Source organism: Callospermophilus lateralis, chromosome 19 (assembly GCF_048772815.1).
Source record: "Callospermophilus lateralis isolate mCalLat2 chromosome 19, mCalLat2.hap1, whole genome shotgun sequence".
NCBI classification, from domain to species: domain Eukaryota; kingdom Metazoa; phylum Chordata; class Mammalia; order Rodentia; family Sciuridae; genus Callospermophilus; species Callospermophilus lateralis.
The window spans coordinates 29,596,394-29,613,751 of NC_135323.1; the positions used below are offsets into that span (position 1 = coordinate 29,596,394).

The 17,358-nt window shown below is 51.6% G+C and overlaps 1 protein-coding gene across 1 annotated transcript in view; it reads right to left on the bottom strand.

Annotated features, from left to right (window-relative positions):
- The window catches only part of Zan (zonadhesin), a 36,221-nt gene that overhangs the window by 14,663 nt on the left and 4,200 nt on the right, over positions 1-17,358 (bottom strand). Inside the window, 22 exon segments of the mRNA XM_077105996.1 lie at positions 317-493; positions 803-897; positions 1,211-1,322; positions 1,696-1,876; positions 2,090-2,337; positions 3,050-3,191; positions 4,529-4,731; positions 5,348-5,517; positions 5,621-5,728; positions 6,041-6,172; positions 6,741-6,886; positions 7,115-7,239; positions 7,872-7,988; positions 8,158-8,299; positions 11,470-11,654; positions 12,913-13,092; positions 13,456-13,806; positions 14,330-14,414; positions 14,633-14,904; positions 15,615-15,693; positions 16,083-16,174; positions 16,531-16,695. Coding sequence (XP_076962111.1) covers positions 317-493; positions 803-897; positions 1,211-1,322; positions 1,696-1,876; positions 2,090-2,337; positions 3,050-3,191; positions 4,529-4,731; positions 5,348-5,517; positions 5,621-5,728; positions 6,041-6,172; positions 6,741-6,886; positions 7,115-7,239; positions 7,872-7,988; positions 8,158-8,299; positions 11,470-11,654; positions 12,913-13,092; positions 13,456-13,806; positions 14,330-14,414; positions 14,633-14,904; positions 15,615-15,693; positions 16,083-16,174; positions 16,531-16,695 — 3,507 coding nt within the window.

Below are 17,358 nucleotides of genomic sequence, written 5' to 3' on the forward strand. Positions count from 1 at the left end.
GAAACAGGGTTTCACTGAGTTGCTTAGGGCCTCATTAAGTTGCTGAGGCTGGCTTTGAATTTGGTGTTCCTCCTGCCTCAAGCCTCTAGAGCCACTGGGATTACAGGTGTGTGCCACCACACTTGGCAAGGCAGAAATTTTTCATGAGAAGAGAATCAGATGCAGGAGGCTCCGGTGCTGGGCTGGAGAGGTGGAGTGGACCACAGAGGAAGGCTCCAGGTGGGCGGGAGTGCTCTGCGCAGGTCGAAAGGCAGACTATGGGGGAGAGGGAGACCAGGGTGTGGGGGCTGTGGGAGCAGGTGGTAAGATCACTCACGGCAGAAGCTGCTGTTGCGCCAGGCAAGGGCATGGCCAGCCAGGGCACAAAGGGATGCATAGGCCTGCAGGGAGTGGCACAGGGCCACAGTGCTGCCCTTGGTCCCACACTGGCCATACACACAACTGTAGAAGCTGGCCTGCGGGGACACCACGTCGTGGCACATGGAGAAGGGCCCTGGAGAAAGACACAAGGTGGGGAGAGCAGAGGGTGAGCTTGGGGAACGAGCAGGACCTGCATCTTCTGTGGGGCTCAGTGGACATTCCTATCCATCAAAACCTGGGTTTATTGGGAAATACTGGCTAAAACACAGAAGGGGCCTGGTCAGCCCTGGCTCCCAAGGGGGTGATGCTGGCCAGGCCACCTGTGCTTCCAGACTCCAGTGTTTCTGATCTTATTCTGGTTTCTTGCTTTATAGTCTTCCTCCTCGGTGTCCAGCCCCTGGGGTGGAGAGGAGGGCAAAGGGCCAGCAGGGGTGTGTCTTACCCTGAGGGTCCAACAAGATGGCACAGCTCTTATTCCAGCTGTCCGACGTGCTGTTGTATTGGCAGTTGGAGGATATGCCACCCCTCAGGAAGCAGCTGAATAAAGGGAGGAAAGGACAGACACTCAGGACTGAGAAAATGTCCTCCAAACTGAAGCGCATGTGAGTGAGAAACAGGAAGAGGCTCAGGAGAAGAGAATTACATGGCACCCTCAAGAAGGCCAAGAGCTACAGCAGGAAGGAATAAGGCAAGCTGGCCAGGAGGACTTCCTAAGAGGGGAAATGGAGCGGTGTCAGGGCAGGCAGGACAGCACAGAGGGAACAGGGATACCCAGGGGACAAAGGCCTCCAGGAGGCCTTCTGAGGTTTTCCCCCAGTATCAGCACCCCTGCCCCCTGCCCCATGCTCACCCGGGTTCTGAGTCATCTGAGTGCTTCCAGGAGGCCCCCAGATACACTGAGCTGCCTATGGGCTTCTTATCTGGGCGTAGGTTGTCATCTAGGCTGTTGTTGTTGTAGTTCCCTGAAGGAAGAGGCAGTTAGCGGAGGCAACAGAGGCACAGGCTTACCCCCAGCCAGGCCACCACTTTCCCAACCAGAAGGGGGCCCCCTCACTTTTTGCCCACTCTGCACATCAAAGTTAACCCTTTCTTCCCCATCTCCAGCTTGCGAACACCAGCTGATTTCACCCATGCTCAATGACCCCTTTTGCAAGTCCACGTGGGAAGTCCTCCCCCAACATCTAGACTTATTCCTTCTTGTGGCCCAGTGTCCTCAAGGGATTCGTCGATTGACCAACACTCAGGACATCTAATGGAGATGTGTGGGGAGGCCAAGACCTCACTGCAGAGCCCAACCCTGTCCCAGCTTTCCCCACAGTTTCCCAGGGAGCTCACCACACAGCCCACAGAGCTGGCCAGCATAGGAGGAGGGTACTGTCACCTCCACCAGGTGCTTCCCATCATAGCGAACCTGAAGCCCAAAGTTCGTGTAGAGCAAAATAAAAGAGCCACTGAGCCTAACGATCACCTGGCCTGCCAGAGGCCACATGGGAAGGGATATCCGAAAGCCATTCACCTGCAGAGGTGGGGGATGCAGTAGAGGAGTCGGGAACTGGGGACTAAGATCAAAGGAAGGCAAAATCTTGGGAGCAGGAAAGAGCGACGGATGTTTCAGGGAGAGTGGAGGGAGTCCAAGGAGGAGGGGGCTGCCTGGTACCCCCAGGGCTCAGGAGAAGAGGGACCAGTGGGCTGGGTTCGGGAGGGCCTGGGAGGAAGAAGTGGTACTCACCATGACCCTTCGACCTTTAATCAACGAGATTCTGAGGTTAAAGATCTGCACGTTGACAGACTTGATGTAGGAGAGCTCCAAGTTCCCATCGCGGATCTCGTTGGTGGTGGTGACAAGAAAGTTGTTCTCTCGGGAACTGACCTTGCAAGGGCGGACCATGACGTAGGCACAGGTGCCCATGAAGTTGTGCAGAGCTCCATCAAAGGTCAAGTAATGGGGGTCGCCCGAGGCACTGCAGGTGGCCGCCCCTGGGAAGAGATGACAGGGCTTGGAGTCTTGTTGCACCGTGCTCAGGAAGCCCTGATCCAGGGCTGCCACCTTGGTGAGCCCACATTGGTATGGTACCTACAGCCTATCCTTGAACTTGGCGTTTCTCTAGGAGATAAAGTTGGCTTGGCTTGGATGCCAAGGAGGGAGACAACCCTCCCCAACTCCACTCTGAACCTGGGAAGATACTGCTCCTGACCTAGGAAACCGCCTCCCAGCCTGGGATGGTTTCCATCTGGAATATTCCCCAAAGGCCCATGTTACAGACTTGGTCTTTGACTTGGTGCTCTTGGGAGGTGGTATAAATGTTAAGAGGTGGAGCCTAGTGGGAGGTTTTAGGTTATTGGGGGATGCTCTTGCAGGGGATTTGAGGGACCCTGGTGTCTTCATTTTCTTTTCCTCTTCTCCCAGCCCTGAGGGAAGCAGTGCTGTGTTCAGTCACATACTCCCCACTGTGACTAGCTGCCTCACCACAGGCCTAGAAGCCAATGAGCCAAAGGGTTTTTTTGGCTCACAGTTTGGGAGGTTTAGTCCCTAGGGACTAAGCTTATTTATCTCAGGGGTATATGTTACAGTAATTTCAAGCTGACTAATTCACAGCCCCTGGGGTCCCAGCTCTCTGGGGAAGCAGATTTGGGCAGGATATTCCCCTTGCTTGAGGCCCCCTGCTCACCTGCTCTCCTGACCTCTCACCTCGGGCACGGCAGCCATAGGTGCCATCTTGCAGCATACAGGCCTCCTGGGCCTTACATTTCCAGGGCTGGCAGTGAATTTTGCTGTTCTTTTCACAGACACAGAACTCCTTGCAGCCTGGTTTGTACCACTGTTCCCCTAGCTGGAAAGAAAAGAAAGCAGCTTTTCCCAGGTCCAACACAAGAGCCCACTGCCGCTCCAAGGGCTGGCCTGCTCACGGGGCATTTGGTCTTTCAAAAGTTTTATGCTTAGCTGTAAAACTCTGGTGTTGGCTCAGGGATGGAATCGCTTGATCATTTATTTGCTCACTATTTCAGCTGAGCTGTCTGTGTATCGTGGAAGGTGTCAGGAATTCAGTAATGAACCAGATGGAAAATGTCTCTGTCCCGACAGAACTCACAATCCAACAGGGGACCAATAAATGTAAGTCAACTCTTGGATACACATCTCCAATGTGCGTCCAAGTGGAACCACCAGGACATCCAAAGATCACTTCTCACCATGGACACCAGCAATAAGCACCTGATAATGGGAATTCTGAGAGAAGTTTCCTGACTCTGCTTATCAGAAAGGCTTCAAGGAGGAGGGAGCATTTCAACAGGACCTCAAGGGAGGGGAAGGGTCCCAACAGGCAGAGGCTGAGAAGTAGCGCAGGGTATGAAAGGAACTGGGAAAAGGTCAGAGCATGGCTCGGGGTGCAGTTCCGTTGTAGAGTGCCTGCTTCGTGCTCACAAAGGGCTGGATTCGATCTTCAGCACCAAGTGAGGGGGCGGTGGGTGGCCACAGCAAGACCTGTACTGGGAGCATTTGGGGACCCAGCCTGGAGTGGGGCCATGGAGGATGGCCAGGTGAACATCAGATGGCAGAGGGTTATTCTGGAGACTGGTGTCATTGCCAGACCTCTGGTGAGAGCTGGGCACAGAGCCTAGTTCTCAGTGATGCTTCTGAGAAGAGTGAAACAGGTGTGCAGAGAAAGAGACGCAGGCCCTTCTGCAGAGTGGGACCCTCCAGAGGAGACAAGATTTGAAAACAGCACAGGTGAGACACAGAACTACTCAGGATTTCAGAGGATGGAAAATCTGGGCAAAATGATCGGTAAAATGATAGCTGAGAGCGGCAGCAGGGATGATGGGAGGGGACAGAAGGAGGGTCTCAGACTCTTAAGAGGTATCATGGGAAAGAGCGTGCCATGATGTCATCCCAGCCTGTGTGGAAAGGACTAGAGGTAAAGAAAGGGGAACTTGGAGGGCTCCATGGTGCAGCTCAATGGCAGATCATATTCAAGGTCCTGGGTTTGATCCCCAGCACCACACACACACACAAAAAGGAGATTGGATCAGGGTCAGAATTTCCCAAACCCCAGGCCTAAATCCCCTGCCCTCCTGTGTTCCCCTGCTTTCTCTCTCTGGCCTCTCACCCTGGCCTAGGGAGCAAGCGCCCCCTGGCTCCAGGGCTGAGAGGCCCACCCCAGTCACTCACTTTGAAGTAGGTTCCTGAAGTGTCAAGGCACCCACACTGGGATGGAGGCACACACTCGAGGCCACTGAGGATGAAGCCCGGGTTACACTCGCAGGCCTCCAAACAGTGGTCTGGGCAGGTCTTATCAGAGAATCCCGAATGGCAGGTGTCCGGGCATGGATCAGCACACAAAGAGTAACTGCTATTGGCTGGACAGATCAGGGCTGTGGAGGGAGAAGCTCAAGTAAGGAGACAGGTGAGACTGAGGCAGAAAAGGGAAGAAGGTGCTTGGAAGTCCCCAGCTAGAAAGGCTCCCGCCAATCTTGAGAGGCTTTAAAAAGGAGCCCACTGACTCCTAGGGCCTACAGGGCCAGTTGTCTGTGCTAAGAGGTGGTCACCTGGATGTTACCTTGGACTTTCATGGAAGCAGACTGAGCCATAAAAGAACAGCCTCATCCATACTGCTGTGTAGACATGCCCCGGGCATGCAGGGAGAGGCTAAGTCCAGGGGCTGGGTCAGCTCTAAAGCACCTTCCCAGAGAGCCCTGCCATCCCTGGAGCTGTAAGGCAGCTTGGTGCCCTTCTAGCTCAGATCTGCCCATATCAGAGGACCTGGCCAGGCATGTGAACACACCTGTACTTGCCCTGTGCAGCATCAGTAGCTACAAGGCTACTGCTGAGTTTGCAAGTGACTGTGATTATCTCAGGGATGCTCCCAACTCTGCCTATTGCCCTGACCTCAGGTGGAAGCGGGAGGTTCAATGCATCCCAAGCCCATGGGAATGGCCTCTCTGCATTTGCAGGGAGGCGTCCTCTCCCCGGCTTCCAGTCACAACTCACGGCAAAACTGGGGTTTCCTCCAGGGCTTCACGGCATAGCCAGCGTGCTGGCAGGCCGCAGTCATGAACGAAAGATGGATACAAAGCATGAGATGGAAGCCCTGGAAGTTGCACATGTCATTCATGCAGTTGTCAAAGAAGGAAGAGACCTTCACATGAAGCTGGCATTCCCTGAGGAAAGAGCCCAGGTTACAGGGGAGGAGGGAGTGGCATTTCCCAGCCTCCACCCTGGAGGACTTTGGTGCCCAGCAGCCCCGCCTGCCCTTCTCCATACTCAAACACTCCTTTGGAGCTGACAAGCTGGCCACAGAACTTGGACCCTGACATAGTGCTCTGCAAGGCTCGCCCACAAGTTGGGGTACGTGTCTCGATACCCTCGCACCTAAAAGAGACCCAGTCAAATGCTAAAGTCCATGGCTCACTTCCAATTGGGGCCCTATGCCACTTGTCAGCAAGGCTGTGCCCAAAGGAGGTGGGAAAATCTGGAGTCTCCAGGGAGAAAAAGAGAGAGGGGTCTCTCTATGTTGCCAAGTTTGGCTTTGAACTCCTGGATCCAAGCAATCCTCCCGCCTCCCGAGTAGCCGGGACTACAGGTGTGCACCATCACACCTGGTTCTGGTTGGTTTTAAAAGGGCCCAAAGTGAGAAAGTGGGGAAGGAGAGCAGCCCATGGGCCCCCAGTGGGGTCTCCTCACTCCTGCTCGGTCTGCCAGCTGTTCCCCAGATCCTCATCGTCTTCAGCTGGCTCACCATCTGGCTTCAGGTTGTCATTGCTGCTGTCCCCGTCAAAGTTTCCACAGAAACCACAGAGTTTGCCTGAGAACACACTGTGGGACCCAGGAGAGGGGAGAGCATGAATCGGGTGAAGGGGCCTCCGTCATTAGAGTGGAGGGGATAATGAGCTGCAGGCCCTGAGGAAAAGGCTCAAAGGGGATAGAGAAGGACCTACTCCCGACATGGGTGGCACACCAGGCACACGAGACCTAGAGCCAGCTGTGTGGTCTCCCTTCAGCCCCAACATCCGGTCATGATTGACCTTACCGGCCCTACACCACTCCGGCTCGCTCTACATGTGTGGGTCTAAAAAGTCTGTCTTTCCCTTGTCTGTCCATCTGGGGAGCCAAGAAGACAGCCCCAGAGCACGTGAGCAACTCCTCCTCTAGAACATTCCCAAGGCATTGTGTGTACATCCTGCCATTATTCCACTGTGCGGAAACCATTTCCTTCTGTCTCCCTGTCCAAGGGAAGACCGACCACTTGAGCTAGGTGCTTCCTACCCTTTGGGAGGAACAGAAGTGACTGCGCGCTAGTGCTTGGAATGGAAAAAAGAGGGAGGTGGGTGGAGGAGCCCTGGTCGGGAGAAGCCTCAGCTGCCTGGCGGGGATGCTCCCTCACCTGGACATAGTCACAAACAGCTGCTGGTGGCCGTCCCACTTTATAAGCAAACCAAATGCTGTTTTCACTTTCACAAACCGCCCACTTGGACGTACGATGACACCTTTAGAAGGTCTGACTGGGAGGGTGACTCGCTGACCCTTAACCTGGCAGAGGAAGGGGCAGAGAGACTGATCAGGGGGATCAAGGAAGACCCCAAGACTCCCGTATTCACAGTCACAAGGTATAACATCCTTCACGGCATCCTAATAACCTCTTCCACCACAGCGGCCTGGAGCCTCACCATCAATGCCCACTGGGCTGGGGCTGACCAGGAGCAGGTCTTGGTCACATTTAGCTGCCCCAGCAGGGGTGGATGGGGGAATGGGGCTCACCAGTGTTTGTCTGCCCTTGAGCAGGGTGATGGTAGTCTCAGACAGGATCACATGAACCTTGCTCAGGCAGGTCAGTCCTCTGGGTCCCCATTCCTCATTCCTGGCTAAGACTTTGAAGAATGTGTCTGGGTGGGAGAAGGGCTCATTCAGTAAACTTTTCTTTCTTTCTTTCTTTCTTTTTTTTTTTTTTTTTTTGCAGTGTTGGGGATTTGACCTAGGGCCTCACACATGCTAGGCAAGCAATTCTACTGCTGAGCTACACACCAGCTCAGTAATGATATCTCAAGTGTGTGTCATGGATCGAAGCCTGGCACTGTGGGTAAAACACAGGCCCTGCAGTTTAGGAGAGGAGGCAGGACACAAGCAGGAGGGGGTGGATGTCTACCCTCCTCCAGAACAGCCTGCACCGCTGCATCTCCCCTTGTGTGTAGTGACACCCTCCAGGCTATCTGTGCACCTTCACTAGTCTCTTTAACAGTGATTGCCACTGTGTCACATGGGCCCTCAATAAGAGCTGGCTGAGGACACAACTGATATCTCAGACTACATTTTCCCCAGAAGTCTGAGCCCTAGACTCCTGGCTCTGGAGGGGGAGGGGATGGTTTCCACCCTCACCTTAAGAGGACCTTGCTCCAGGATGGCCTCTTCCTCTCCTCTGCTCCCAGCCCTGTCCTGTCCCTCCTCTGTTCCCTGTCCTGCTGGCCACCACTGTGCCCCTCAGAGCCCCCTCTTCTGACCTCAGGCCCTCAGGACCTACTTGAGGAGTTTCGGCAGGGCTGAGTCAAGACATAGGTGCATTTGCCTGAGAAGTTGATGTGCCTCTCATCAAAGGTGACATAATGAGGGTCACCATAGACCATGCAGGTGGAAGTGCCTACAGAGGGGAGAAAGGAGGACCCAGGAAGCTGCTTCCACTGCCCAGCCAGGCTGGATCCCATACCCCAAGTCTCCCAGCTGGTGACACACCCCTGCTCCTCTGCTCCAAAGACAGCTTGGGATCTTGGTGTCATACTCCTTTCGAGAGCATTCAAGGAGGTACTCACCATAGGGGTGGCATCCATACTCGCCATCCTTCAGCTGGCACACTGTGTGTGATCCACACTCAGAGATATGGCACTCCATACGGCTGCCAGCAAGGCATTGGCAACGTTCTGTGCAGTTGGGGCTGAACCATTCTTGCCCAAACTGGGAGCAAGGGATCTAGAGTTACAGAGCCATAGTTCTTGAAGCCTCCACCTTCTCCTCTACCTTACCCAGGGAAGAGGGTGCTGCCCAACGTGCACACCTAAACTTGTTTGCACTCCCTTTTCCAACCACAGGACATTTGCATGTACTATTCTCCCATCCTAGAAGGCTCTTCCTTTCCCATCTTTCTCCTCCTTCTCCATCTTTTGTGTGTATGTGTGTGTGTGTTTGTGGTGTGTGTGTGTGTGTGTGTGTGTGTAGCACTGGGGATTGAACTCAGGGGTGCTTAACCATTGAACTATATCCCCAGCCCTTTTATTTTTTATTTTGAGATAGGGGCCTGCTAAGTTGCTGAGACTGGCTTGAACTTGTGATCCTCCCAGCCTCAAGTGGCTAGAATTACAGGCATGGACCACTGTGTCGACCCTCCCTGTCTTTCTAATTCATTATTCTACAACCAATAGAGTTCAGCTCAAGGACAGCTTTCTCAGAAAGACTGCCCAGACCCCCTGACAAGGTCATCCTCACATCTCTGGGGACCTTCCTTCCAAGGACTTCCCACAGTTGCACTTTTAAATTTCTTTTATGATTGATTATAAGTGTCCCAAGCAGGGATTATGACTGTCTTTACACACCATCTTGGCCCCAACATGTCACAATAGAAACTCTCGTTCAATCAGTACTTGCTGAGCCAGGCATGGTGGTGTATGCCTATGATCCCAGAAGCTCAGGAGGCTGAGACTGGAGGAGATCACAAGTTCAAAGCCGGCATCAGCAACTTAGGAAGGCCCTAAGCAATGTAGTGAGACCCTGACTCAAAATGAAAAAACGAACAAAAAAGGCTGGAGATGTAGCTCAGTGGGAAAGTGTCCATGGGTTAAATCTCCAGTACCAATAAATAAACAAACAAACAAATAAATAAATAAATAATTGCTGAGCGGAAGAGTCAACCAAGGCCCAATGTGTGCCCCTCTAAATCTGAGAGCATTAGAAGGACAAGGAGCTGCTGGGTGCAGTGGTGCATGTCTATAATCCCAGCAGCTCGGGAGGCTGCGACAGGAGTATCATGAGTCCAAAGCCAGCCTTAGCATGCTGAGGCTTGCTAAGCAACTCGGTGATACCCTGTCTTTAAATAAAATACAAAATAGAACTGGAGGTGCGGCTCACTGGTTGAGTGCCCCCAAGTTTAATCTCTAGTACCAATTAAAAAAAAAAAAGAAAAAGAAAACAGCCAAGGAGCTTGCCACGTTCATGGTGACTCCATACCAGGTGGGTAGAAAGTACTAAATAATGGACATTTGCTGAATGCGTCTATGCCATCCCAGGACAGTGAAGAGACCCTTGATACTGATGGTCACAACGATCCTTCTGCCCAGGCTGTTGCTGAACCTAGACCTATCACCCATTTAGGGAGCCCCAGGAGACTGGTTAAAGGGGGCACAGGAGGAAGCAGTCCCTGAAGAGGGAAGTAGGAGCTCTGACGCCAAAGGGCAGAACACCTGCAGCTGAGGGGCAGCACCAGGTACTAATGAATAGCTTAATGCACTTAATTAATAGGCTGCATATGATATTTATCATAAATTGTTATAATAATAATAAACATTTACTAAGTAATTTGCATGTGTCAGGATCTAATTGCATCCTTACAACAATCCTATTTTGCACACTTTTATAGATATGGAAACAGGTTTAAAGAGGTAAAGAAATTTGCCCAAGGTCACTCAGTGAATGAACCCCGCCTGGGCACAAGCTCTGCTGGGCCTGGCTCTAGACCTGCCCCGTCACTCAGGCCACCAGGCACATGCTACTAAGCTCTGGAAACATGGCCAGTCTACACTGACATATGCTATAGGTGTAACATATACACTGGATTTTGAAGATTTAGCATGAGGAAAAAAAACTAAAGTTAACCATCTCATCAATTAGTCTCTTTTTTACCCCCAGTGTGGGAGTCAACATCAGGGTCTTGCACATGAAAGCATGTGCCCTACCATTAAGCCACACCCAGCCCTAGTAACTCTTTATTGATTAAACACTGAAATGATAATATTTGAAATTGAGTACAGTAAGCCCTCCATAGCTAGAGATTCACCTGCAGATTCAACTAGCAGAGGATGAAAGGTAATTTTTTTAAAAAATTGCATCTGTACTGAACATGTACCTTCTAGCAACTGCTAAAACAATACTATTCACATAGTATTTATACTGCATCAGGTATTATAAATAACCCAGAGATGATTCAAACAGTCAGGAGGATCTGTATATGTTGGTAAATTCTATGCCATTTATATAAGACACTTGGGCAGATTTTGGGATTTTGGAGGATTGTTCTGGAATAAATCTCTCCTGGATTCCAAGGGAAGACTATAGATTATTGAAATGAATTTTACCAATTTCCTTGTGTTTTTTTAAAATTTATTTAAAAAAATGTTTCCTTGTGCTTTTTTTCCTCCCATGGTGCTGGAACTCAAACCCAGGGCCTTGTGTGTGCTGCCTCAGAGCTCTACCATCAGCCTCATCCCTTCTGCTTTCTTATCATGGCTATTAGGCAACCTAACATGACCCCCACGCCACTCCTACCAAACAGCTCTGGCCCACAGCCTGTTCCCTCTGGAGCTGTGCTCTATCCAATCTCCCCAGCAGACCATCAATTCAGGGAGGCAAAGAGAGTTAGTAACTTCTGTCTTTTGAGCTTACCAAGATTTCAGGATTTGCAAGTTTCTTTGGCAGAAGAGAATTCTAGAAATCTCCCCACATATTTTGGTTGTTGCTGGTTCGGTGCTGGGGATGGAGCCAGGGACCATGAGTGACTAGCTCATCAGCACAGATTAGCATCACAGTGTGCCAAAAGAGGCGCATACCCCAGATATATGGTATGAACAGAGAGAATCATCAAAAAACCACAGGCTGAGGGATGGGGATAAAGGTCAGTTGTGAAGTACTTGCATCGCTTGAGCAAGGCCCTGAGTTTGATCACCAGCACCACAAAACCAAAACAACAAGAACAAAACCCATGCTGAAAGGAGGACTCTGTCACTGTGAAGCCACAGCTTTGAGCTTACCCCTGGGGACGATCCAAGTTCATCTCATCCCAGTGCACAAATGCAGTGAGGACCCAGGTGTTCCGCCATCAGTCTCCCTCAGGGGAACCAGCATCCCTGTGGACTTACCTTATAATAACTTTTGCCGTAGACACAATCACAGGAAGAGGCATTGATGCATTTGTTGTCATTAAACAAAAAACCAGGATTGCAGACACAGCCTGGCTGGCAGAGTATATTGCAGTTGGGTTTGGGGTTCTCACAGGATGCAGGGCAGGCACAGGATTCATAGTGGGAATTTGGAGAGCACTTCACTAAAGGCAAAACATGAGCTCATCAAACCTTCACTCTGGAGCTGTTCCCAGGGCCTTCCTGTCTCTCCCCCATCCCCAAACTCAAGTTCTCCTCTAAGAAGTAGGCCCATATTGTCCCTCCATCAAAAGAAATATGTAGCCACAATATGGATGGACCTGATGACATTGTACTCAGCGACAAAAGACAGATACAAAGGCTCACATAGGATTCCATTTGTCTGAAATGTCCAGGTCACGCAAATCCATGGTTACAGAAAGGAGATCAGTGTCATCAGGGACTGGGAAGAAGCAGGGAGGAGCTTATGGGGTTTCTTTCTGGGATTAAAAAAAAAAAATGTCAATAAAGATGGAATACTGGGGGCTGGGGTTGTGGCTCAGTAGTACAGTGCATGTGAGGCCCTGGGTTGGATCCTTAGCACTACATAAAGAATAAACAAATGGGGCTGGGGTTGTGGCTCAGTGGTAGAGCGCTTGCCTCGCAAGTGTGAGGCCCTGGGATCAATCTTCAGCATCACATAAATAAATAATAAAAATAAAGATACTGTGTCCATCTACAACTAAAAAATATATTTAAAAAAAAGAATAAATAAATGAAATAAAGGTATTATTTCCATTGCAACCAAAAAATTTTTAAAAGAAAGAATGGAATACTGGTTGCATAAGCTTATGAATATATGTTCCAACCATTAAATTAGAGACTTTAAAAGGGTGAGGGGCTGCGGATGCAGCTCAGTAGTAGGGCATATGCTTGGCATGTATGAAGCCCTAGGTTTGATTTCCAGCACCCAAAAAACTGCAGTGAGGACCCAGGTGTGCGGGTGGGGTGGGAAGGTGAGTTATATGGTATAAGAACTCTCTCCATAAAACATAAGGAGGATAGGAAGAAAGCCTGGAGCTCATGTCCACCTGCCTCCACCCACTCCTGCCCCATGTCCCTCCAGCTCTGGGCAGGATTCCTTCCAAAGTTGTCATCTTTGGAGGGATGGGACTGGGCCATCTTCCCATAATAAGGCTGACTTCCCACTGGAAGAATTCCTCCCCCCGACTCTGTCCTACTCGCGGTCTCTTACTTTCAGCTCTTTGGCCCAGTTCTGTCCCCATATACCTTTGGTAGTTTTGGGGGTGGTGGTGGTGGTAGTGGTGGTAGTGGTGGTGGTGGTGGTCATAGAGGTGGTGGTGGTAGTCGGGGAAGTGGTGCTCTTGTGAAAGTGTAGAGGCTTCACCAAGACTGTTGGCCCAGCGGGCAGGTCCGATGTACTAGGGCAGGATTCTTCAGTACAAGCTGAGGGCTTTTCTGTGGTTTCAGTGAGTTCCTCCACTGGGGTGGGGGTCTCCTCAGTGGCTTCGGGAAGTTCCTCTATGGTGGTCTCCTCCGTGGCTTCAGTGGGTTCCTCTGTGGTGGTGGTGGTGGTCTCTGGGGTGGTTTTGATGGGCTCCTCTGTGGTGGTAGTAGTGGTGGTGGTGGTAGTGGTGGTGGTGGTGGTGGTGGTGGTGGTGGTGGTCGTCGTCGTCGTCTCCAGGGTGGTCTCAGTGGGTTCCTCTGTGGTGGTGGTAGTGGTCTCCGGGGTGGTTTCGATGGGTTCCTCTGTGGTAGTGATCTCCTCAGTGGTTTCAGCGGGTTCCTCTGTGGCTGAGGTGGTCTCCTCGAATTCAGTGGGTTCCTGTGTGGCAGTGGTGATTTCCTCAGTGGGTTCCTCCGTAGCGGTAGTGATCTCCTCGGTGATATCAGTGACTTGCTCTGTGGGGGTGGTTATCTCGATGGTGATGACAAAGGGTCTCATGGTGGAGGCAGTGACGGTACTGGAGGTGGCAGAGGTGGTGGAGGTGGTGGAGATAGTAGAGGTGGTGGAGGTGGTAGGGGTAGTGGGGATAGTGGAGGTAGTGGGGATAGTAGGGGTAGTGGGGGTAGTAGGGGTAGTGAGGGTAGTGGTAGTAGAGGGGGTAGTGGTAGTAGTGGGGGTAGTGGTAGTAGTGGGGGTAGTGGTAGTAGTGGGGGTAGTGGTAGTAGTGGTAGTAGTGGGGGTAGTGGTAGTAGTGGGGGTAGTGGTAGTAGTGGGGGTAGTGGTTTCCTCAGTGGTTTCAGTGGGTTTCTCTGTGGTCGTGGTGGGTGCTTCTGTGGAGACACTGGTTTCAAATGATTCAGTTTGTGAACCTGGAGATGCGGTAGAAAGCCCTGCTGCTGTTGTGTCTACAAAGAAAAACAAATCCTTGGAATTCGGTCAAAATCATATCACCCACTTTTCACTCACAGCCAGCTGGAGTTGGTGGGCTCAAAGGACCCACCTCTCTTTCCATTCCCAACCCACAACTTCACTCACTTAACAAACACTCAACAAACAGCACTCCCCACATACACCTGCTTTGTGCCAGGTATGGGAAACACAAAAATGACGAGGAGGAGAAAGACCTGTCGAGTCTACAGGTCTTGCCTATAGGATCACTAGGGAAAGCGTTCTGGATGCTGCTCCAGAGATTCATGGCATCAAAGACACCTTCGCTCAAGCAAGCATCCTGACAGTACAGGGACAGTAGAGGTGGGAAGGACATAGAAACCCACATCTGCTGTGTGAGTCCTAGGCACAAGAGGACTTGCATTTTACACAGCTCCTATAGAGGAGCCAGGGTGATCATGCCAGGGCCGAGCACCCTTCCTAGAGCCCAGGGTTTTGTCTTACCTCGACAAGAACCTTGACTGATCAAGATGAAACCCACAGCAACAATAAAAGCGGGGTTGCTACCCCGGATGGCCTCAAAAATCAGCTGAAGAGAGAAATGAAAAGACTCCATGGCAACTCAACAACTCTGTAAGGTGTGTCCACTACCTGTTGGCACCCCAACGGTCCAACCTACCCAGGTCCTTGAATCCTTCATTCATCTCTTCTCTGCTCCCTTTCCACCTTCTCAGTCCCACACCTAGCCCTGAATCCCCTTACCACAGGCCATGCAGACACATACGAGGTCCACTCTCCATCTCTCACCTGCATGGGCTGCCGGTGTCCTGAAGAGATGGTGGTGGAAGAATTGAGCCAGCTAGGGCTCTGGGGCCCAACACGGTTCCACAGAGAAGAAGGGGAACTTCCAGCAGGGCTGCTCAGCAGGAGAATGAGTGTACTGCCCTCTCCAGGGCCATTCATGTGGTAAGAAAATTGCACGCAGATATCCCCGGGGGCACAGAAGGGCCGGCTGGTCAGTTTGACAGACTGCCCTGCTTTGGAGACCTTGTCTACCTCAAAGTAGATAAAATGATCCCCTGGGAAAAAGAAGGGAGCCAGCAAGATGAGACACCCGCACAACAGCAAGTCTACTTGCTATTTCTGGCTTTTTAAGTGGGCATCTGAGCAAGTAACCAAACACCTCACATGATGGCATTGTTTCCTACTGACTTTGGATTTCTAACTGGAGAATATGGGGGAAAAAAACAAAACCTGCAACCTAGACACCATAAATATACCCATCAATGCCTCAGCTGAGATATGAGATTGTCAATTTTGAAGGCTTAGACATAATGAAGTGGGAGGACTCATTTTCTTAGGGAATTGCAGTAATCCTGCAGCCATGAGAACCCTTAACTGTGTCTACTGTCGTCTCTTCAGCTCTGGACCCATAACAGTTTCCCAATAAACACTGCTGGCTCCTCTTCACCACCTCCAATGTCCTCCATCAATTGCAGATTCAGCAGTTCATTGAGCTGAGAGGTCCTCAATCTCCTCACCTTGATAAGAGAACTCACCCACAAGGCCTGTGATGTTGTTGAGAATAGTTCTACTTCCCCAGGACCACTGTCCGCCACTTTCTGGTTTATGGGTCCAGTCACAGAAGGGATGGGCTCTGTCTTCAAAGTTGCACTGAGGAAAGCTGTCTAGTAGGTCCAGAGGGAGGTTTGAGAAACTGGGGCAGTGCTCTCCATTGCTGTCCCTACCATCCCCAACTCCAGGGGGCCTCCCAGAGCCCTGCTCTCACCCCCACAGGGAGCAAGGCTGACTGCATCCACTGCTACCGCTGGTTCTGGGATCCTTCCAAACACACCCACCAGGGCAAACTGGAAAGAGAGAGAATGGGCCTGGAGTAAGTACACAGGACAAACCCTCAGCCCTTCAAAGCCCAATCTGATCCTTCTTTTGGGAGTGGGTGGGTACCAGGGATTGAACTCAGGGGCACTTGATCACTGAGCCACATCCCCAGCCCTATTTTGAATTTCATTTAGAGACAGGGTCTCACTGAGTTGCTCAGCACATGGCTTTTGTTGAGGCTGGCTTTGAACTTGAGATCCTCCTGCCTCAGCCTCCCCAGCCTCTGGGATTACAGGCTTGTGCCACCAAACTTGGCTCCGGATCTGACCTTATTCCATTCAGAGACCCAGGGCCTCTGCTCCTGGTGCCTTGGGAGTATCTACCATGTGCAAAGATCTGACCCCATGATCCTCTGCACCTGTATCTGTCCTGGTCCTGTATAATTGAGAGAAGTAGGCTGCCAGTTGGGTCCAGGTTGTCCTGAAAAAAGAGTGTGTTTCCGGATGCTGCCTACAATGGAAAAATTGGTGAGAAGTGAGCTTAGAGGAGCTGAGAAATGACTTCAAACCTATACCTAGAAGGGTGAGTTGCAGAAGAAATATTTAAGCACGCTGCCCCAAATGTAAACAATTCTTCTCTCTCCCTCTCTATGTATTCATTTTTCTAGAATCCAATGTCCTCATTTCTACTTCATGGAAAATGTCCCACATATCTTAGATTTCCCTAGACCCTGAGACATTCCTCCTCCTTCCCGCTTATTTCCCCATCAACCCAACCCTGGGAGATGCTAGTGGAAATCCAATTCATCCTCCATCCCTCCCCCGCCCCCCCCCCCCCCCGCCGCCCGCCACCCCTATGCCGCTAACCCAAGGTGGAAGCATAGACCAGGAGGGCTGCTCCAGGAGACCGGTTCCGCAGGATATAGTAGAAAGAAAGGGTCAGACAGCCATTGGAGCGGCTCGGGGGACTCAGGAGGGAAGATTTCTGCCCCGGCCTTGCATTTTTGGGGTCCAGGAGCATGTAGAGGCCATCTATGAAAGAAAAGTCCTATAAAGTAGGGTAGCTGGAATTGAAGGGGGTATTACGCAGGGGTAGGACCCCACCTGAGATGGGGACCTGGTCCTGGGGAACCCAACAGCTACCTAGAATCAGGCAGCGCTGAGGTGGGCGTACCCCAAGTCACGACTGGCTGAGGCCTTCCACCTTCCCTCGAGTGCTTGGACTAGATAAGGACGAGGGCGCCGCCCTAGGAAACACGGGCATCCTCTCAGAAGCAGCCTCCGAAATCTAGTGCTTCGGTGCTGACCCCTCGGGCCCTCTTTTAACACAGCCATTCGCACAAATTGTTAGAAGGGCCAGACCGACGCACGAGGGCACGCAGGTCCCCCGCCCCGCACCCGCTCCCTCAGGCAGCCAATCAGCCTAAACTTCGCTCCGTGACGTAACGAGTAGCCGGGAGAGGGAGGGGGCTGGTGACGTGCCAACCGCGCATGCGTGCGTTCAGGTGCCGGCCTCACTCTGCGTCCCCCTAGGTCAGCGCGGTGGAGAGCGCGGGCAGAGAAAGAGGCTAAAGTAAGGGAACAAGCCAGAGAGGGACAGCAGAGAAGAAGATGGAAACAATTGGAAGGAAAGGGATGGGAAAACTGAGTGAGAGAGCGAGGAGACGTGAGAAATGGAAGAGAAGAAAGAGACGC